The sequence below is a fragment of the Hypanus sabinus genome, chromosome 21 (genome assembly GCF_030144855.1).
Source record: "Hypanus sabinus isolate sHypSab1 chromosome 21, sHypSab1.hap1, whole genome shotgun sequence".
NCBI classification, from domain to species: domain Eukaryota; kingdom Metazoa; phylum Chordata; class Chondrichthyes; order Myliobatiformes; family Dasyatidae; genus Hypanus; species Hypanus sabinus.
Window position 1 is genome coordinate 51,356,556 of NC_082726.1, and position 24,277 is coordinate 51,380,832.

Consider the following 24,277-nt stretch of genomic DNA (forward strand, 5'->3'; position numbering starts at 1 on the left):
TGTCACACACAAATCACTACAGTACAATGTCACACACAACAAATCACTACAGTACTGTGTCACACACTACAAATCACTGCAGTACACTACGTCACACACAACAAATCACTACAGTACACTAACACACACAACAAATCACTACAGTACACTGTCTGTCACACACTGCAAATCACTACAGTACACTGGCACACACAACAAATCACTACAGTACACTGTCACACACTACAAATCACTACAGTACACTACGTCACACACAACAAATCACTACAGTATGCTACGTCACACACTACAAATCACTGCAGTACACCGGCACACACAAATCACTACAGTACACTATCACACACAACAAATCACTGCAGTACACCGTCTGTCACACACTACAAATCACTACAGTACACTGTCTGTCACACACTACAAATCACTACAGTACACTACGTCACACACAACAAATCACTACAGTACACTGTCACACACTACAAATCACTACAGTACACTACGTCACACACAACAAATCACTGCAGTACACCGGCACACACAAATCACTACAGTACACTATCACACACAACAAATCACTGCAGTACACCGTCTGTCACACACTACAAATCACTACAGTACACTACGTCACACACAACAAATCACTACAGTACACTGTCTGTCACACACAAATCACTACAGTACACTGTCACACACAAATCACTACAGTACCCTGTCACACACAAATCAGTACAGTACACTGTCACACGCAACAAATCACTACAATACACTGTCTGTCACACACAAGTCACCACAGTTCATTGTCACTCACTAGAACGCACCACAGTACACTGTCACACACTACAACCCACTACAGTGCACTGTCAGAGACAACCCACTACAGTACACTGTTTTTCGTACACTACATATCACTACTGTACACTGTCATACACTACAAATCACTACTGTACACTGTCATGCACTACACATCACAACTGTACACTGTCACACTACAAATCACTACTGTACACTCTTTTGTATGCTACAACTCACAGAACAGCTTCCATAACATAATAATACTATGAATACAATGGCCTTGAGACTGCTGCTGAAGTAATGGTGGGGACGCCACTGCATGGGCATCTCTGCTGTTTCTGAGAATCACCATTTAGTTGAAAAGTAAGGAATTTGACTGGGACAAGAGATTTTTTTCAATCTTCAACAACTCCTCAGAATTCTTAACATTCATGGAATCTTGGCTCACTGGTTTCTGCAGTGGATGGAATCACTAACAATGCAGAATATATATTCAGTTTTATTTATACATTCGAACCCACATCCTCCTCTCAATGCAAAGAATGTTACTGGTTAAAACAGCGGCTAATTATATCATGCGTGTGACCCACTGACCCACTGCCACTTTGGTTCTCTTGAGACTGACAACTGGATAATAAAATGGAGGGTTAATCAGGAAGGGCCAGGCGCCAGAGGCCATAGAGAAGTTTCAGATTATTCTCCTCTCCAAAATGTCATCACCTATGAATTATGGGTATCATTATCAAGGATCCAAGTTAGGCACAGACTAGGTTAGGTCTGAATGGATTGACTGATGTCTCATCTATTTAGTGCCCAGCTCAAGGTTCTCTTTCTATTGAATGCAAAGCCAGTGAAAATGCTGTCCAGCCTGCCTCAACGCCTAATGAGCCAGCTCACTCCAAGCATATAACAAGACATTATTGAGTCCCGCAGCGACAGCACTCTACCCAACAACTGGACGGGCCATCGTAGCGACACCAGTTCACCATGACGATCTAGGATACTGAACCATATTGAAAAGAAAGAGTTAATCTTAAATTTAATTCCTGCTGGCATCACAAGCATACACTTCAGCAGGACTCCGAGAATAGGAGAGCAAGCAAAAAATTAGAAGCATGGGCTTTAAAACACAAGCATAACTATTTTTTGGTCATTTTAATTCTGTTCAATGGCGTCTGGGGAAATACTTCCTCCATTTTATTATGCAGGATGGATCTTTTTGAAAGGAATGTACCCGTTGGTGGTTGAGCAGACTCTTTTGTTTCGTTCAGCTGCGGTAGAAGCTTATCCTCAAACAGAGTTCTTTGGTACAAGTCAAGCGCAAAAGCCTGTGCCACAGATAAGCAGCTCCATTGGTTTACAGAGCTAAATCGGGGTTTAGTGCATCAGAAAATGATCAGATAGTGTGGTGCCGTCTGCTGAGTGCTGCTTCAGAACTGGCTTCGTGAATTCAGGTGTGAAATGGAAGTTCATTATGCTGTGAATGTTGTCAGATGGTAATTATGGGATATAATTTGCAAGTTCCCTGAGAGAGCTCCGTGAATTCAGGAATCTGCGGAGCCGCCACGCAGTTGCAAAATACTGGATTGTACCTGTCAACATAATTCAAATCTGCATCGATGTTTTTATTCTGGGTTTTCTCCCAATATTTATGACCAGCTATTTCAGTTCATTTCATTTGTTTTATTTAGAGATACAGCAAGGTAGCGTGACCTGTCAGTCTAATGAGCCTGCGCCACCCAATTACACCCATGTGACCAATTAACCTACTAGCCCATGCATCTTTGGAATGTAGAAGGGAACTGAAGCGCTAGTGGTCACGTGGTCATGGGGAGAATGTACAAACTCCTTACAGACAGAGGTTAATTGAACCCGGGTCACTGGTGCTCTAAAACATTGTGCTAACATGCTGCTGATACTGAAGAAACATATTTGCAGTGAGGAGTCTGACATGGTCTTAGAGCAAATGATTCTTCGAGGATTCTGGTATTTCAGGATGGCTCCTGATCTTTTCACAGAGAATCCTGATTATTTCCACAGATCACGGTTATTCTGTCAATATTTGCAGGTATCCTGGAGAAAATGGTGGAGTGGCACACCAGCACAGCGGTTTACATAACATACGGTTTACAGGACCACCTGTAAGATTGGGGTTCAATTCCTGCCGCTTCTGTAAGGAGTTAGTACACTCTCCCCATGATTATGTGGGTTTCCTCCCACTTTCTAAACACATATAATGCAGTTTGATTGAGGGTTAATGATTTGTGGGGATGCAATGTTGGTACCAGAAGAGTAGTGACACTTGTGGGCTGCCCAGCAAAATCCCCGCTGATTTGATTTGACGCAAATGACGTATTTCACTGTATGTTAGATGTATACAGAATGTCACAAATAAAGCTAATCTTTTTTCTTTAATCTTTTCTAGTAGCTGTTTCACCAGGCAATATTAGGTAGTGTATAAGAATCTCTGGGGAACCCCAGGATGTAAATATTTGCGAAGATTTTGTTGAGGATCTCAATATTTATGTTGGTTATGTACCAAGAGGCCAATTATGGTCTTTCCATAACCGTAATTATTCTTGGCAAATATTTCTGCAGAAGTGGTTTGCCATTGCCTTTTCTGGGCAGTGTCTTTATAAGACAGGTGATCCCAGCCATTATCAATACTCCATCAGCGATTGTTTGCCTGGTGTCAGTGGTTGCGTAACCAGGACTTGTGATATGCACCAGCTGTTCAGACGGTCATCCACCACTTGCTCCCATGGATTCATTGACCCTAATCTGGGGGGAGAGAGAAACTAAGCAAGGTGCTACACCTTGCCCAGGGATGACCTGCAGGCTAGCAGAGGGAAGGAGTGCCTTACACCTCTTTTGGTAGAGATGCATCTCCACCCCGCCACTGCATTAACAGAGAAGTGCAAATAAGTCTGCGCTGATGGGCAGGCAGAAGAGTCTGTTTCTGTGCTGTACAACAAAATGTCTCTATTTCATAGAATCCTGGGCAGAGTGTCAATGTTTCTATGGAACATGGGCAATATATTTATATCAATATTTGCGGAGATCATGGGAAGGTTGTCTACATTTTCAACATTTCAATATTTCCAAGACATCCTGGAGAGAGAGTCAATATTTCTGCAGCATGTCGGCAGGAGGGAATCAGGAGGTGACGTGCCTGTTTATGGGGAGTTCGGGACAGTGTGTCAATATCTGCACAGTGCTACAGCTAGCAGGACCATCTCGTGATGGATCCAAACAGACAAGAGCATTTGTTATGATATTGGTGACCTCGGGCTAAAGAGTGGAAATGGGTGTGAAAGCAGTGTCAGATCATTATGTGCATAACACACAGGAGCTACAATAGGGCATTCAGCCCATTGAGTCCACTTCGCCATTCAATCATGGCTGACTTATTCTCTCACAACTACATAACCTTTCATGCCCTTACTAAACACAAACCTACTAACCTCGACTTTTAATATACCCAATAACTTGGCTTGCACAACTATCTGTGACATTTACTTCCAAGGATTCACAACCCTCTGGCTAAAGAAATTACTCAAACTGTTCTAAAGGAGCATCCTTCTATTCAAAGGATCTGCCCTCTAGCCCTAGACTCTCCCACTACTGGAAACATCCTCTCCATGTCTACTCTGTCTAGGCCTTTCAATACTGGATAGGTTTCACTGAGATACCCCCTTGTTTCTCTGAAATCCAGCGAGTACAAGCCCAGAGCCATCAAACGTTCCTCATACATTAACCCTTTTATTCCCAAGTGAGTTAACATATGAGAAATGTTTAACCCTCTCAGGAATAAAAGGGTTAGTGTATTTAATGGATAATTCTTGTCGACCTCTCTGGATCCTCTGCAAAGCCAGCATGTCCTCTCTTAGACAGGAGGCCCAGAATTGCTCATAATACTCCATTTGTGGTCTGACCAATGTGGTGCAAGTAATTGAGTTAACATTTCAAATTGAAGACCTTTTGTCAGACTGACTCCTTGCCAGGGCTCCATCAAGGATCCTCAACATCAAAACATTAATGTTAAATGATCTCCGCAGATGCTGCCTGATCTGCTGATTGTTTCAAGTGTTTCCCCGTGCAAACTCTCCTGCTTGACATTAGGGCTGCCATCCCATTAACATTTAAATTGTTTCTATAATCTGTATTCTCATCTGAAGAGGTCACTTAACTGCAGCTCATGCAAGAAAACTGTAATTTCTGGTTGGCTGCTGTCTAATTTGTTGATAGCATAGTCGAGCTATGAAATTACTGGATGGGCAGCCAATGCTCTGGATCATTGATCTAAAGATAGAAGTTCAAATCCCACAATGGAGGCTGGGGAATTTATATTCAATAATTGAATAAGAGGAGAATTAAAGTTAATCTCAGTATATACATTTTATACAATGGCCACTTTATTAGGTACATAGAACCATACCATAGAACATTACGGCACAAAAACAGGCCGTTTTTCCCTTCTTGGCTGTGCTGAACCATTTTTCTGCCTAGTTCCACAGACCTGCACCTGGACCATACACCTCTCATCCAAATACTTGTCCAAGTTTTTCTTAAATGTTAAAAGTGCGCACGCATTTACTACCTCATCTGGCAGCTCATTCCACACTCCCACCTCCAACATCCTTTGTGTGAAGAAGCCCCCCCTAATATTCCCTTTAAACTTTTCCCCCTACACCCTTAACCCATGTCCTCTGATTTTTTTTCTCCCCTAGCCTCAATGGAAAAAGCTTGCTTGCATTCACTCTATCTATACCCAGCATAATTTTATATACCTCTATCAAATCTCCCCTCATTCTTCTACGCTCCAGGGAATAAAGTCCTAACCTATTCAACCTTTCTCTGTAACTCAGTTTCTCAAGTCCCGGAAACATCCTTGTAAACTTTCTCTGCACTCTTTCAACCTTAAACATAAATAAACCTGCTCATTAATATAAATATCTAACCAGTCAATCATATAGCAGCAATTCAATGCACTAAAGCATGCAGACATGGTCAACAGGTTCAGTTGTTGTTCAGACCAATCATCAGAATGGAGAAGAAATGTGATCTGTGACCTTGACTGTGGAATGATTGTTGGTGCCAGACAGAATAGTTTGCAACTGCTGATCTGGGATTTTCACACACAACAGTCTCTAGAGTTTGCAGAGAATGGTGCGAGAAACAAAAAAATTCTAGCGAGTGGCAGTTCTGGGGGTGAAAATGCCTTGTTAACGAGAGAGGTCAGAGGAGAATGGACAGGCTGATTCAAGCTGACAGGAAGGTAATTGTAACTTAAAAAAAAATCAAGCATTGGAACAGTGGAGTGCAAAAGAGCATCTCTGAACTCAGAACACATCAAACCTTGAAATGGATGGGCTACAGCATGAGAAGATGATGAACATACAGAATTTTAATACATCATCGATATGTGCCAAACATTCATTAATACAATTTAAGGTCGTACATAGGGCCCATATGTCCAAGGATAAATTAGCTCATTTTTACTCTTATATAAATCCTATTTGTGATAGATGTCAATCTGAAATCACGTCTTTAACTCATATGTTTTGGTCATGTCCATTTTTGAAAAAATATTGGAAAGATATTTTTGATATTATCTCTGTGGTTTTGAATATTGATTTACAACCTCATCCTATTACCGCAATTTTTGGTTTACCAATGATGGACTCACTGCATTTATCTTCTTCCGCCCGTCGAATGATTGCATTTCTAACTCTGATGGCTAGAAGATCTATATTGTTGAATTGGAAGGAAATTAACCCTCCCACGGTATTTAATTGGTTCTCTCAAACTATGTTATGTTTAAATTCAGAAAAAATTAGAAGTGTTTTTGATACTTCTATTAAATTTGAAAAGATATGGAGACCATTTATTCAATATTTTCATATGATGTAATATGACCCTGTTCCAAGTTTATTTGACTTTCCAGCTTTTACCTTATGTATGTTGAGAGGACCGGAAGTGACGGCATTGATGAATATTTATTCTTGTGAGATATTATAAAAAGCCCTTTTTTTTTCTTTTTTTCCCAATGTTTCTTTTTTCTTTTTTTTTTGCTTCTTTTTTCTTCTTTATTAGTCATTAGATTAGTAGATTAGTTAATTTTGCATTATATATATTTTTTCTTTTTTCTGTTTTTTTATATCATATATTATGAAATATCTAGACTTACCATGTTCATACATTTACTGTATGGTTTATGTCTTGGTAAACCCATTTATACTGTAACTATTGTTTATGTCTTTTTTATCTGTAATGGAATTTGTATGTTTGTAATTTTTTTATTAATATATCATTTGTATTTTGTCCACATTATTAATAATAATAAAAAGATTGAGAAAGAAAGAAAGAACATACAGAATTACACTCAGTGGCCACTTTATTAGATACTTCCTGTACCTAATGAGGTGGTCACTGAGTGTATGTGTGTGCGGCTTTCTGCTGCTGCAACCCATCCACTTCAAAGTTCAATGTAAATATAGATGGCCCATACATAAGAGCAAGGGTTTGGGACACCAGAAGGATTGACGGGGATGAATTTGTCAGTAGCTGAGAGGTTATTAGCATCATCGGCCGAGTGGGAACAGGGCATTATGTGTGCCATCTCTCCCTGTAGCTGTAACAGTCAGGGTCAGCGCTGAACCAAGCAGAGCTGGGAGGGACGAGCAGATACACTCACTGAGTTAATGAGGCTCCTCCTCTACCATCACTGCTAACTCTGTGGCCCCAATCCACATAGAGCTCCCGCTCATTCCAACTTATGAACAATTCAGGTTACAAACTCCTGTCACGAACTGAACACTGTCATAGTATCTGAGCAACATAGCATGGATACAGGCCCTTCAGTCCACCCAGTCCATGCTGATCCATGGCGCCCACCCAGTGAGACTCGATTTCCTGCATTTAGCCCATATCCCTCCAAGCTCCACCTCTCCATGTACCTATCCAAGTGCATCTTAAATGATTAACACAAGAGATTCTGCAGATGCTGGAAATTCACAGCAACAAACACAAAATGCTGGAGGAACTCAGCAGGTCAGGGATTATCTATGGAAATAAATAAACAAAGTTCAAACAGTAAAGGTTTTGGGCCAATTCTTCACAACTGTCCTAACGAAGATGCTTGATTTTTAAATATCACTGCACCTGCCCCATCCAGTTTGTCTAGCAGGTAGTTCCATGTACTCACCACCCTCTGTATGAAAAAAATGCCACTCTTGCCTGCTTTAAATACTTCCCCTCTTATTCAAAATCTTGGCCTTATAGTTTTGGATTATCCAGGGTAGAAGACTGTTCCCATCCACCTTATCTATGCCTCTCATCATTTTAAACTTCTATAAGGTCACATCTCATTCTCCTACATTCCCAGGAATGAAAACCTTTCCTGGCCCATCTCTCCCTATAACTCTAATCCTGGCAATATCCTAGTAAATCCTTTTCCACACCTTGCCTATAACAAAATGATCAAATCTGTACATGGTACTCCAAACGCTGCCTCACCATTAACTTGTACAACTGCAACATAATGTCCCAGCTCCTATACTCAACGCCCTGCCTGATGAAGGCACGTATGTTAAAAATTTTTCACCACCGTCTTCCTGTGATGCTGTTTTCAATTAACTTTGCACTCGTACTCCTAAATCCCTTTGTTCCCTTACACTCCCTAGTGCCCTACTATCCACAGTATAACTCCCACACTGGTTTGTCTTCCCAAAAATGCATCATCTTGCACTTATCTGTATTGAAATCCACTTGCTACACCACGGCCCAGTTCCATAACTGATTGAGATTCCCCAGTAATCTACAATAACCTTCACTATCAGTATAACCTAATTTTATGTCATCTGCAAATTTACCAATCTAGCCTTAAGCATTCACATCTATATCATTTATATAAATGATGTCTAATATCATGGGAACAACAAGTAGCCAATGAAACCACCAAATTGTTGTAAAAACTTATATATATCTAAAACAAATGCCCTTCAAAAATGGAAATCTTATCCTACTCGCACTGTCCTCCATGTGACTCCAGACTCACCGATGTGGTTAATTCTTCAGATCAAGAGAAATTAGTGATGGACAGCAGATCTTTTCATTTACAGTGATACCCAGAATCACTTCTTTCCTCGTGCTCCTTCTGCGTCATCTCTAAAACAGGTCTCCACCAGGAGTGGAGCAGCTTTGCAGGCAACTCAGCCAACTATGTTTGCTGTTGCCCAGTGCAAGAGCAGAGGAACTCAAAGGCCCTCTAATATAATGGCATCTTCTTGGTTCCAAAGTGTCTGAAGGGGGCCTTGCATTTGTGTTTGCACTCCACATCTAAGCATGGTTCATCGCTGAGCATTCTCACCTACCCTCGCCACTGAGTACTTTCTCAGGGGAATCACTGTCTTCCAATACAATAACAAGAGATTGGGTGTGGCGGTCATGGCAAGACAAAGATTAAGATAAAGTACAGGCAACAATAATGTGCAGAATGGTTTTTGAAGATCATAGCTCTCTTTTTGCACAGCATGGGACTAGAGTCATTTAGCATACCAAAACAGGAAAGGATGCAAACAAAGTATTCTAGAATGACACATACTACTAGATGTTATTTTACTAATTACAAACCCTTTGACATGTAGATTTTATTGGTTGTTAATACCTGTATTATCTTAGTGCAATTGCTGATTGATTGCACAAATAAAGTATTTGAACATCCAAAAAGCTCTACCAATTAGTGGTGAACATCCGTATCCAATTCATCAACTCTTGTATAAAAATGGCATTTCTTTGTTCAAATTTCAGAACATTTTGGTGACAAGCATCAGACTGTTTGCCTTGCAGACAAGTAAATAAAGTGTGAAAAAATAAAGTTTTCAGAGTCCAGTTAATTGGCAATAACACTGGTTAGCCAGCTTAACTCAAACAACCAAAAGAACACCATCAACCATAAGCAGGAATCCAAATGATTTTTGTGCATCTATATAGCGAGAGAGAGAAAGATTTTTTCTTTCTTTTTTAGAGATACATATACACACACATATACTATTTATATATGTATATATATATATACACACACACACACACACACACACACACACACACACACACACACACACACACACACACACACACACACACACACTGTGATAGAGAGAGATAGAAAGAAATAGAGAGATAGATAGATATTTAAGACTCTAGTTCCATGACACTCACTAGAGACTTTAGCCACTCTTTTGGCCCTGGCCTAGCAATAAAACAATTGGCAAGTTTGTAGTCAGATATTAACATTATTTGAGGAATCCACTGGAAATATTGACATATTTCCCACATTTCACCAAAAGGTATTTATATATTTTCAAGGAACTTCCAAAATTATTGCCAAACTTCCCAGAATCCACACAGATTGTAGACATAGCTCAGAACATCATGGAAATCAGTTTCCCCTCTGCAGACTCTGTCTGTACTTCTTACTGACTTGGTAAGGCAGCCAATGTAATCAAGGATCCTCTCTACTTCCAGCATTCTCTCTTCTCTCGCTCTCATCAGGCAGAAGATACAACAGGCTGAAAGCATGCACCAAGAGACTCAGGAACAGCTTCCACCCCACAGTTAAAGATTGAATGAACTTCTGTTTTAGTAAGATGGGAGTCTTGACTTTACGATCTACTTTGCCTTTGTTGTGACCTTTCACTTTATCGTCTGCCTGCTTTGCTCTCTCTCTCTCTGCAACTGTAACACTTTATTCTGTGTTCTGTTAACTGGCTTTCTGTCATACTGCCTCAAGGTACTGGAGGTGAAATGACTTGTATGGATGACATGCTAAACAAAGTTTTTTTAACTGATGACAAAAATAAACCAATTACCACAAACAATGCACATTCCACCTCAGTTCAAACCCACAGATTTAGTAGGGTTGAGGATGAAGAAAGAATATTAAACAGTAAATTGGAAGACCTGAACTACCTCAGATTATAATCCTCTTTGACATCTCTAAATTCTTTAATGCTCCATGGTCAGGATTGACAAATCTCTCTCCAACAGCACACAGGCACCTTTTTTTAAACATCAATATGAAGTCAGCACAGCAGAACAGAACAAAGTGGGATCACAGAGATCCCTGGGCGTTTTTGAGAAAAAGATTCCCAAGCAACCCCAACTTGAAGAAATCATTCCTCCATCTGCACTTGCAAATCTCTTGTTCAACTTAAAACTTCAAACAGATCACCCGAGTTTTCTGCCCTTGAGGTCAGACAACCTTGAGGCATTGTTAGCGCAGTGATTTTATGGTGCCAGCAAGCAGCGATCAAGATTTGATCTCCATCTACGCACATTCTCCCCATGAATGCATGAGTTTTCTCCAGGTGCTCTGGTTTCCTCCCACATTCCAAAGAAGTATGGTCAGGGTTAAAGAGTTGTGGGCATGCTACACTGGTGCTGGCAGTGTGGCACTCTTACGGGCTGACCCCAGCACAATCTTCAGACTATGATAGTTGTTGATGCAAATCAACACATTTCAGTACTTGTTTCAATATTTCAATATACTGTACATGTGACAAAATGAAGTTCATCTTAACATTAATCTCAGTGTCTTTTTGCTTAGGTAGGCTGATCTATAGATAGGGGAGAGAAGTCTTGAGTAAAGATCAGCAACAACATTGACTAGTTGGGCTGAATAGCCTGTTTCTCTGCCATGAATTCTATATAGTTCCATGGCATGGCAGTGAATCCAACCATCTGTGCTGCTCTCATTCTCCACTGTCAATATAAGCGCCACAAGCCCACGGAGTTAATAAAATCATTCCTTCCACTCATGCTGAGCAGGAACATTTCAGTTCAGTTGCAAGTCTTCAGGGAGAATGTAGACACCACATGAAATTCACCCTTAATGTCTGAGGACAGAACCAAAATATCCACCAACAGAACTTGATGGATAGAAATGGCCTTTAGTTCATCTCCCAGTAACCACTCCTCTCTTCCCATATTTTATTCCAGTATCCCATCACCCCTTCTCTTTCACTACCCTGCCCTCTCAATGTCGCAATTACCAACACATTCTTCCCACATACTCTCCTCCGCATGTCCTTTCTTTTATTGCATGGTCCACTGTCCTCTCCTGTCAGATTCAATCTTCTTCAGTCCTTTGTCCCTGCCACCTATCACCTCCCACATTCTTAAATCATTCAAGCTATATAACTATATTCTTACATCATTCAAACTCTGCCCCTCCCTCATCCGCCAGCTCTTCCTTCATCCTCTTTCTTTCCAGTCCTGTTGAAGAGTCTTGATTCAAAACCTCAACTGTTTATTCCCTTTTGTAGATGCTCCTGAGGTCCTCCAGTGTCTTGTTAGTTGTTTCAGTTCAAGTTTTGACTTCCTGCTGGATGTACAACACAGCAATAATGGAGTTGTTGATTAACATAGGAACATATGGAGTCATACAGCATAGAAATAGTCCCTTGTATTATCTGTACCAACCACCTATGTTCACATAAACTCATCCTACTTTTCCTCATGTTCCCCTCTTGGCCCCTCTCTCACATCGTCTCCTGCCAACCACTTCAGTTATGAAAATATACATTAACCTATCATCCTGCATGACTTTGGGATGTGGAACTAAATCGGAGCACATGTCAAAAATCTACATGGTCACAGAGAAGACATGCAAACTCCACACAGACAGCACTGGAGGTCAGGATTGAACCTGAGACACTATTACTGTGAAGTAGCAGCCTCCACTATCAGTCTATGGGTCCAGACAAGCAAAGCTTCCATACAGCAATACACTCACCAGTTTCTCCTGTACATTTTTGTCTTAAATTATTAACAGTTTGGCCTCTGAGGAGTTATGCATTTATTTCCAGTTCATTTCAGGCAATATGACTAAACAGACTGAAAAATCAATTTTCATTCGCCTGACTCAATTCCAACTGTCCAGTGTGCATGCCTGGTTGCTAGGCAACACCATTCATTGTTTCTGAACTGTATGCATCAATGAGTTTCACACGCACAGCACTCCTCCAAAGAACTTTCTCTTTCATTCCTTGCTGGAACTATTAATGGATTTCATATTTAAGGCTGAGTGGTCTTACAACTTGGCACTCAACATCAGCAAGACCAAGGATTTGATTCAGAAAGGGGAAGTTGAGGGCTGATCGGTGGAAAGAATGAGCTGCTTCAACTCCCTGCGTATCCACATTTCAGAAGGTCTATCCTGAGGCCAAGATACTGATGCAATCACAAAGAAGGTAGGCCAGCAGCTATACCTAATTAGGAGGTTGAGAAAATTTAATTTGTCACCAAAGATTCTTAGCAAATGTCTATAGATGTACCATGGAGAGCATTCTAACTGGTTGCATCATCGTCTGAATGGGAGGTTTCAAGGAACAGGATACAAAGAGCTGACAGAGAGTTGTAGACTCAGCCAGCTCCATCACTGACACAAGCCTTCCCATCATCAAGTACATCTTCAAAGGGTTCTGCTTCAAGAAGGCGGTGTCCATCATTAAACACCTACATCACCTGGGACATGCTCTCTTAGTAATACCATCAGGAAGGAGGCACAGCACCCTGAAGACACACACTCAACATTTCAGGAATAGCTTCTTCCCCTCCAGCATCAGATTTCTGAACAGTCCATGAACCCATGAACACAAACACAAAATACTCTGCAGATGCTGGGGTCAAAGCATCTGAACACAATCTTAACCCATGAACACAACTTGGTTATTCATCATTTGCACTATATATTTTTATAATATATCTTGCACTATACTATTCCCACTAAACAGCAAATTTCACAGGCAATGTAAATGATAAAAATCCTTATTCTAACTTAAAGACAATAACATTGCTTGCCCAAACCACTGCTACATGCACACCACTAAAGTCCTTCAGTTAACCTGCAACGTTCTCCCTGGAAGGACAATATAAAAGGTGTCTCATTTATCTGGGCATCACAAATTCCTTGACAACTGTAGGCAGCTCAGTAGCATAGTCAGCAGAGCTGCTGCCTCATGATTCCAGACACCCAGGTTCAATCCTGACCACTGGCTCTACTTGTAGTGTTTACACATTTTCCCTGTATCCTCACACTTTTCCTCCAGGTGCCAGAGTGTCCTTTTATGACTTCAGAAAGAGTAAGACAAGCAAGTAAGTCCTCATAGAGAAATGGAAAGAGTGAGCAATTTCAAGATCCTGGGTGTCAATATCTCTGAGAATCTATCCTAGGCCCAACTTATTGATGCAGCTACAAAAGCGGCACAACAGCACCTATATTTCATAAAGAATTTGAGGAGATTTTACAAAGTGTACATGTCACCAAAGTTGGGCCTGGGATAGGTTCTACAGATGTACCATGGAGAGTATTCTAACTGTCTGCTGCTTCACTATCTGGTATGGGGGAATGGAGGGAGCTAGGTGACTATTGCACAGTATCGAAAAAAGTGTCCAGGAGTTATAAACTTCATTTGGTCCATCTTGGGCTCATGGGCACTAGACTCCATAGGATCCAGGATATCTTCAAGGAGCGATGCCTTAAAAAGGCGGTGTTTATCATTAAGAACTCCCATCACCCAGTTCATGCCTTTGTCTCATTGCTACCATCAGGAAGGAGGTACAGAAGCTTGAAGGCACCCGCTCAACAATTCAGGAACAGCTTCTTCCCCTCTGCCATCCGATTTCAGAGGCACATTGAACAAAGGAATACTACCTCACTACTTTTTTATTTTTGCACTACTTATTTAACAATTTAATATGCATATACTTACTATAATTCACATTTATTTTCTCTATTATTATGTACTGCATTGGACTGCCGCCGCAAAGAACAAATTTCACCACATTGTGTCGATGATATTAAACCAGATCCTAATTCTGAAATGAGTAGGTTTGGAGTTAATTATCCACTGTAGTTTTCCCCGAGCCTGTAAATGAGCGTTAGGAAGAAGAAATGGATTCACAAAAGTCCAAGATGTCAGAGAGCAAATTGTTGATACTTTGGGTAACAACCCTGCATTGGGATGCATCAGCAGGAAATCTGAGATTGTGTGCATCCACCTAGAGGCAATGGACTGTTTTTAGTGCCTGGATGTGATCAAAGTTGATTAGTTTGTACAAGAAGTTAATTTCAATTCATTAATGAAATGCCAGCCAGCCCAGTTATCGCACAAGTGCCCAAAAGCATGTTCAGAGGTAAATAATCATGACATTAGCAACAGCAAATCTGCTTGTGAATTTGCACCTTCACAAAACTTCACAAAGTAACTTCTCAAGTTATTTCACAGTCCTTCTGATTTTATCATTGACAAGAAATCAGAATTGTGATACAGTGGATTCCAGTTAACTGGGACGCATCAAGACACATCATATGTTAGCCCAACTAAGTGCCTGTCACAATTAGCTGAAGTGTCATGGAAATAGTTAACAGATATAACAATGGCAAACTACCATTTAAATAAGTATTCGCTTATATATTTAAATGTATTACAGAACAAATTAGAACACTACCAATACCTCTACAGTACTACAAAAAGGTGTACTTGTTCTGAATAGTTTCAGTATCAATGGAGGAATTCATTTGCCATGATGTATGATTGAATGTAAATGAACAAAATCAGTACAGATAATGGACTGCATACAATGCTTTAGACAACTGCATCCTCCAAAAGATCATTTTTACTGTGACATTCAAGACTCCCTTAAACTCTTTATAATTCCTAACTTTTGGGAGTAGTGAAATTGTTTCATTTTCACTCCCAGCCACTTCTGGCATCTCCAAGTCTGAATGCTTGAAACTGTGGTGAGCAAAGCAGTTCCAAATTGTCTTACTGCTTAAGTCTGGTGAACTATCAGTGACAAAAATCACTGCTTTTTAAACACAAACACACACAACTAATGCTATCTAGAAACTTAGTATGGTATCTAATGACCACACAAGTGCACAGTGTCCCAAATAATTGAAGTGGATTCTAGCTACTTGCTCAATTTAATTTTTGTTCTTTAAGAGTTGTCCCAAATAAACAGCTGCCCCAATTAACCAGTGGCCCGATTAACCAGAATCCACTGTTTTTAGGAAAAAAAAGGCAACAAGGTATGATTAAATACAAAACCTGCAATCCTCAGTCCAAACCAAAAGGTCCCAATGAAAGCCTGTGACCAGCAGACCACGTTTTCCAACTTTGCCAATAGTACAAAGAAAGGCGGCATCACAAACGATGCTGATGATAGTTTTAAATTATAAAAAAAGATAGTGAATTTAATGAATGGACAATTAGGCATAGGAAAAGAGTTGGGCTATTCAGCCCATCAAGTTGTCCTTCTATTCTGAGGCTGTACTTTAAGACATTTTTTCTTCTACCAACGTATATGAGCACACACTTCCCTACACTGTATTCCATCTGCCACTCCTTCTGCAGGCTGCCTGCTTCCTCAACACTACCTGCCCCCTCCACCTATCTTTGCATCATCCACAGACTTGGCCACAAAACCATCAATTCTGTCATCCAGACCACTAACATATAACGTTAAAAGGAGGAGTCCCAATACTGACAACTAAGGAACACCAGTAGTCACCGGCAGACAACCACAGACCCCTTTATTCCCACACTTTGCCTCCTGCCAATCAACCATTGTTCTATCCAAGCTAGTATCTTGTCTATTATACCACAGGCTCTTAAGCTATTTAGCATCCTCATGTGCAGCACCTTGTCAAAGGCCTTCAGACAATGCTGTGGCAAAGGAATTTCACTGTAGAAAAATGTTATCCTATATCTTGGCAGAAGGCAGTAAAACATGATACTCCTTTGCACAAACATCAGTCAAGTAAAAGATTAACAAATTTTTGTAAAGGGATTTGGTACCTAGACTAGTAAATATGTCTTGAAATTTGTCATTGGTTAGGAGTGCTGATCCTGAGGTAGAGTTGCAGTTGCTTCATTGCCTTGTACTTTGCCCTTGACATTCATTCCACTAACCAGATAAAAATTAGTTAGGACACAGTCAGCCACATGCTGACTGAATTGCAGAGAGCCCTCAGGAGGTAGATGATCTCCTCCTGTTTCTGTCTTCATCTCAATGAATTGTTTTACCTTGAGCAAATCCTTTGGGAAATCTTTTCCATCATTCAATCCTTCCAGGTTCGAGATGAAGTCAGAGCAGGACATCCTTTTGCCAATATTCTGCAATCAATAAATGAAAAAGCTTCATCAATAAAGCAAAACACAACATGCAGTGGTACTGTAGTGAAGCAGTTAGCATAATGTTATTACAGTGCGAGAGACTCAGGTTCAATTCTCATGACTGTCTCTAAGGAGATTACACGTTCTCCCTGTGGGCATGTGGGTTTCCTCCTAGTCTCCTGGTTACTCCCACATTCCAAAGGCACCCCTCCAATCCCTGCCTATTCATAGGGATGGAACAGAGTATTTTATAAATGGTGAGAAGGATGGGTATGGGTGGTGGAACAATGGCAGTTTAGTTTCTGGAGCTTAACAAAACTCCAGTGACCCTTGTCCCATCATTGAAATGTTCCCACAACCTATGAACTCAATTTCAAGGACTTCTCATTGAATGTTCTGAATACTTATTGCTTATTTATTTATTATTATTGCTTCTTTCTTTTTGTATTTGCATGGTTTGTTGTTTTCCACACACTGTTTGAATGACCAAGTTGGTCTGGTCTGTTATGGTTATTATTCTCTTATGGGTTTGTTTTGTTTGCCTGCAAGAAAAGGAATCTCACAGTAGAATATGGTGACATATATGCACTTTGATAATAGATTTATTTGAATTTTGATTGCTCTGGAAGCTCAATGGCACTTAACGGGCTGCCCAGCATAATCTCTACTGATTTCATTTGATGTAAACAACATTTTTCACTGTATGTTTCATGTACATGTGTCAACTAAAGCTAATCAAAAATCTTTAATCTTTGCAAAACTTTTAAGAAACTTGTTTTTAAATAAAAAGATGCCTTGAGGGCTAGATGGCTGCTTCCTGTTTTTAATTTCCAATTTGACTTCGACTAACCAATATAAATCACTATCTAGGCAAGAGCTGATACACCTTTACTCCGGGATCATCCGTTTCTTTGGAGTGTATGGTTGTGTAGATTGTCAAAAGCACCAGAGACAACATGAAATGCAATTTTAAAACTACTCTGTCAGATAAAGTTGAACCCAGCTCCTCTTGACCCTATTATCTTTGCAAGTGTTGAGATATGACAGTGTGTCAAAAAACTAAAATATACAGTGAGAAGGACGGCAGTCTCCTGCTGTTGTAGCCATCCACTTCAGGTTCGATGTGTTGTGTGTTCAGACATGCACTTCTGCAAACCACTGTTGTAATGTATGGTTATTTGAGTTACTGTTATCATCCTGACAGCTTTGAACCAGTCTGGCCATTCTCCTCTGACCTCTCTCATTTACAAGGCCTTTTTGTCCACAGAACTGCTGCTCACTGGATTTTTTTTTGTTTTTCGTACCTTTACCAGTAAACTCTAGAAACTGTTGTGCATGAAAATCCCATGAGATCAGGGGTTTCTGAGATACTCAAACCACCTCATCTGGCACCAGCTATCAGTCCACAGTCAAAGTCACTTAGTTCACATATTTTTCCTCATTCTGATACTTGGCCCGAGCAACAACTGAACCTCTTGAACATGTCCGCGTGCTTGTATGGATCAAATTGCTACCACGTGATTGGCTGATTAGATATTTGCCTTAATGAAGTGTACAGGTGTACCTAATAAAGTGGCCACTGAGTGTGTATCCCCACCTCATAAAGTATTATTGAGACTATTTCTAATTCAGTGCTCTTGGCTTCAGTCCAACATCTCACAAATCTTCAATTGTTCTTTGTGTTCTTGTTAAGTGAGTGGAATGTTTTTGCCTGCACTGCCTTTTATTGACTGAATTCCAGATCCCAAATTCTCCTTATCCCTAAGTCAACGTCCCCTGACTAGAACCGTTTTTGTTACAGGAATCATGTTTGGAATTATGATCATGTGAATGCACACAGTCTTTTTTCCCAGGCACAGGGTATCAGGAACTAGGGAGCATAGGTTTAAAGCGAGAGGGAAGAGATTTAATAGGAACCTGAGGGGTAATCTTTTCTCCCAGAGACTGATCTGTAAATGCAATCAGCTCTCAGAGAAAGTGATTGATAGAGGTATATTAACAATGTTTTAAAAGCTACTTAGATATGTACATGGACAGGAAAGGGTTAGAGAGATATGGGCCAAACACAGGCAAATGGAACTAGCTTAGACGGGGATCTTGGTCAGTACAGACCAATTGGGCCAAAGAGCCTGTTATGGATGGCGGAGTGGAGATACGTTTCCACCAACAGAGGTGTAAGGCAAACCTTCCCTCCACTAGCGTACAGGTCACCCTTCGGCAAGGTGTAGCATCTGCTTATCCCCCAGATCAGGGTTACATGAAGACATGTGAGCAGCTGGTGCAGATCTCAAGCCTTGGTTATGTGATCGACGCCAGGCAGACAATCTCTGAAACGTCTTAATAATGGCTGTGGTCACCCATCTTGTTAAGACAATGCCCAGAAGGCAATGGCAAACCATTTCTGCTGAAAAATTTGCCAAGAACAATCATGGTCAAAGACTATGATCGCCCACTTCATACAATACAGCACATTTTGATCATCTCACTATAAGATGTGGAAACCATAGAAAGGAGGAGATTTACAAGGATGTTGCCTAGATTGGGGAGCATGACTTATGAGAACAGGTTGAGTGAACTTGGCCTTTTTTCCTCAGAGTGAAAGAGGATGAGAGGTGACCTGATAGAGGTGTAAAAGATGTTGTGAGGCATTGATTGTGTGGATAGTAAGAGGCTTTTTCCCAAGGCTGAAATGGCCAGCATGAGAGAGCACAGTTTTAAGGTGCTTGGAAGTAGGTACAGAGGGGATGTCAGGGGTAAGTTTTTTGGGTTTTTTTATACGCAGAGAGTGGTGAGTGCATGGAATGGGCTGCCAGCGAAGATTGTGGAGACGAATACGATAGGGTCTTTTAAGAGACTCCTGGATAGGTACGTGGAGCTCAGAAAAATGGAGGGCTATGGGTAACCCTAGGTAATTTCTAAGGTAAGGACATGTTCGGCACAGCTTTGTGGGCCGAAGGGCCTGTATTGTGCTGTAGGTTTTCTATGTTTCTATATTCTATAACAAACAAATGAATAATAATAATAATAATTAATTTTCACACAGACTATGTAGTTCAAAGGACTTTACAATGGGATACACTGAAAATAAAAGATAAAAAGATGTTAGTTGAAAGCAAGACAATGTATTTTATGACTCAAATGCTATGAATGGGGTCTGTCCTGATAACCCACACATAAGCTTCTCATAATTGTGTACTCTGCTGTTATATCATTCTTTGATCCAAAGAATACAACCATGATATAGCTGATTTCCCCTCATAGCTAATATACTCCATTACTGCAATGCAATAACCAGATTTGTGCTCTTGAGGAAGCCCATCCTTGAACATTTCCCATAAAATTATTAACTTGACTGCTTGCAGGACAACGCAAAAAGCCAGGCTCAATGTCAAACATGCTAGATAATCATCAATGCTTCCTGTAGTGACTGGGATTTTCCCTGAGGCGCTACTTAATTGGTTACCAAAAGGTGATGACCCAGTCTTTAAAAAAGGTTGGAATAGAAGATCTATATTAATTTGTGCTGTAATTACATTAGATCCTTCAATATTAACGAAATGAAGGGCAACTGGATTAGCACAGGAAAGTAGGCTGAGATATAAAGATTAATGTTAGCCTCATCACTCCGCATCCGTGGAACCATAGTGGAGGCACGCACATTGGAGGCTTTTAAGAGACGTTTGGAAAGGCACATGTATGTAAGAAAGACGGAAGGATATGGACATGGTGTAGGTAGAGGGATCAGTGTTTGGGTGTTTTTTGATTTGCTTTTTAGCTGGTTTGACACAACATTCTGGGCTGAGTAGCCTTTTCCTTTGCTGTACTGTTCTATGTTTTAAGTCCTTCTCTTTCCTGAGGGACTACCTACTCCTATTCCACCATCAAAAGGTCTTCACCTTTCTTCTCAAAACTTTAACACTGGAAGAGGATAATGCGACTGAATGATCTATCATTGCCTCTACTTCTTATTTTGTTTGCAGGTGTGGCATGCCTTTCTGGAAATTAAACATGGGAAATAAAATATGAAACATTTCAGCCACAGGAACAGGCCCTTCAGTTCACAACGTTGTGCCAAGCCAATTCAATCAGTAATCAAGTGGCTAACTGATCTTTTCTGCCTACACAATGCCCATTTCCTTCCATTTTCCTCACATTCATGTAGTTATCTAAGCATCTCTTAAAAGTCTCTGATGTGTCTGCCTCTACCACCAGCCCAGGCAGTACAGTCCAGGCACCCACAACTCTCTGTGTAAAAAAACATACGGCTCATATTTCCTTTGAAATTATCCTCTCTCACCTCAGGTATTAGACATTTCAACCCTTGAAAAAAGATATCGTCTGTCTAATCTATCTAAGCCTCTCATAACCTTATAAACCTCCATCAGAACTCACCTCAGCCCTTGCTGCTTCAGAGAAAACAACCCAAGTTTCATTATAGCACATGCCCTCTAAACCAGGCAACATCCTGGTAAATCTCTTCTGCACCCTCTCCAAAGCCTCAGCATCCTCCTATAATGGGATGACCAGAACTGTGTGCAATACTCCAGAAGCAGCTTAATTAGAGTTTTATGAAGCTGCAACATTACTCCCCAACTTTTGAACTCAATGCATCAACTTATAAAGGCAAGCATGCCATATGCCTTCTTAACCACCCTATCAATCTGTGTGGCTACTTTCAGGCAGCTACGAACTTGGATTTCAAGCTTCCTCTGCTCATCAACACTGTTAAGGATCTTGCCCTTAACAGTGTACTGTCTCTTTGCATTTGACCTACCAAGGTGCAACACTTCACATTTGGCTGGGTTAAACTCATCTGCCATTTCTCCACCCATATCTGCAACTGATCTAGATCCCATTGTATTCTTTTCCAGTCTTCCCCACTATCCACAACACCACAATCTTCATATCATTTGCAAACTTACTAACCCACCCACATGCATTTTCAGCCAGCTCATTTATATACATCATAAACAGCAGAGAACCCATTACAGACCCCTGCAGAACACTGACCTTCAATCACTAATCACTGACCTCCAGCTAGAAGAAGTCCCTTCAACTTCTACCCTCTGTGTTCTGTGGACAAGCCAGTTCTGTATCCAAACCCCCAATTCAGCATGGATCCCATGAACCTTAATGTTCTGAATGAGCTTCCAATGAAAGACCTTGTCAAATGTCTTACTAAAATCCATGAGGACAACATCAACAAGTTCTATTTTCATCAATTACCCATGTCACCTTGTCAAAAAAATTAATCAAGTTAGTAAGACATGACTTGCCCTGCACAAAGCCATGCTATCTCTCCCTATTATAAGTGGACATATTTCCACTTGGAATAATTTACTTATTATTATTTAATTATTTATGGTTTTATATTGCTATATCTATACACTATTCTTGGTTGGTGCAACTGTAACAAAACCCAATTTCCCTCGGGATCAATAAAGTATGTCTGTCTGTCTGATTTAGGCCATGGTTTTCCAAATGCTCATAAATCCTATCTCTAAGAATTCTCTCCAGTAACTTTCCTACTCATCAGTCTATAGTTTCCAGAACTATAGACTATAGTTTCCTTGTTCTTTTCTTGAATAATGGAACAACATTAGCTACTTGCTAGTCCTCCAGAACCTTACCTGTAGTTAGAGAGGACACGAAGATATTGGTCAAGGCCCCAGCAATCTCTTTTCTTGCCTCTCTCAATAACCTAGGATGTATCCTATCAGGTTCTGGAGACTTATCCACCTTAATGCTTTTAAAAGATCCAAAAGGGTTTTTTTTTTATAATCCTCAGGGGCACCGTTTGATTCCAGCTTCCTGAGCGTTGTATACCTTTTCTCCCCTTTTTGACAAAATTCATCACCTCTTTCAACATCCAAAGTTTCTCACCTTGCCATCCTTGTTACTTCCTTCTGACTGGTACATACCTGTCCTGTACTCTGTACAGTTGGTCTTTAAACACCCTCCACATGTCAGATGTGGACGTGCCCAAAAACAGCTGTTCTTGACTAAAGCTCTCATAATTTTCCCTGTTCCAATTTAACACTCTCCTGCAAGTTCCCTTATCTATAGCTATCTTAAAACTTTAAAGAATTGTAGTCACTGTTCACCCACTGAAAAGTCAGTCACCTGGCCAGGCTCATTACCCAACACCAGGTCCAACACAGCCCTTTCTCTTGTTAGACTATGTAGATGTTGATTTAAAAACACCTCCTGGAAGTACCTAACAATTCTGCCCCATCTAAACCACTTGCACTAAGAAGGTCCCAGTTTATATCAGGGAAGTTGAAGTCCCCCACATCAACAACCCTACTGTTTAACACCTTTCCTTCATCTGTCTGCATATCTGCTCCTCAATGTCCCAGTGACTACTGGGATACCTATAGTACAATCCCATCAGAGTAATTGCATCCCTTCTATTTTTGAGTTCTACCCATATAGACTCACTGGACAAATTCTCCATTATGTCTACTCTGAGTACAGCTGTGATATTATCTCTGATTAGGAGTACAACTCCCCACCTCTTTTACGTCACTCTCTAACTTTTCTAAAAGATCAAAACCCTGGGATATTAAACACCTATTCCTGTCCATCAGTCAACAGGTCTCTGTAATGGCCACAACATCATAGCTCCATGTACTAATTCATGCTCTAAGTTCATCATCTTTACCCATAATATTCCTAGCATTAAAATACCCACACTTCAAACTATCCATCCCATCACATCTATTACTTTGCTTCTGCTTGTTTTCACTGTCACTAACATCTACCTCTCAATCCTTCCACTTTCTGACTTGGTGCTCTGGTTCCCATCCCCCCTCCATACTATTTAAGACCCCTCAGAACATTTGATAAGTATTGTAAAGAGTTTGTGAAAATTCTTTACACAAAGATTTTACACATACAAATCAAATTCTCCAGATGTTGAATATGGGGTATTGGAGCAAGATGAAGGGTCTCTGTCCAAAATGTCAAATGTTTATTCTCTTCCATAAGTGTTGCCTGACCTGCTGAGTTCCTTCAACAGTTTGTGTGTGTTGCTATGGATTTCCTGCATCTGCAGAATTTCTTGTGTTTATATATTGGATCAAGTTATGTTTTCAGGACAATTGAAATTCAAGGGCATTAATATTTGGACATAAGACACATTGGAAGAAAAAAAATCTCTACTCTGAACTTCGACCACACAAATCCCGGCCGGCATTCTCAGCACCACTGAGAACACCACGGTCAGTGGTGTCACCTTTGAGAAGAGAAGTTACCCTGCAGCACCTTATAAGTATATTTAGAGTTATTGTTTCAGCCCACAG

General features: G+C 40.5%; 1 protein-coding gene and 1 long non-coding RNA gene across 9 annotated transcripts in view; one reads left to right on the forward strand and one right to left on the reverse strand.

Annotated features, from left to right (window-relative positions):
- The window catches only part of LOC132379043 (PH and SEC7 domain-containing protein 1-like), a 222,282-nt gene that overhangs the window by 57,897 nt on the left and 140,108 nt on the right, over nucleotides 1-24,277 (reverse strand). For all 8 annotated transcript variants that reach the window (XM_059946520.1, XM_059946519.1, XM_059946523.1 and 5 more), the window contains one exon: nucleotides 16,884-16,973. In XM_059946520.1, the coding sequence (XP_059802503.1) occupies nucleotides 16,884-16,973 (90 nt within the window). The remainder of the gene's footprint in view (nucleotides 1-16,883; nucleotides 16,974-24,277) is intronic.
- Nucleotides 12,817-24,277, forward strand: part of LOC132379044 (uncharacterized) — a 44,572-nt gene continuing 33,111 nt past the window's right edge. The window contains exon 1 of the long non-coding RNA XR_009507275.1: nucleotides 12,817-13,043. This is a non-coding gene — a long non-coding RNA (uncharacterized LOC132379044). The remainder of the gene's footprint in view (nucleotides 13,044-24,277) is intronic.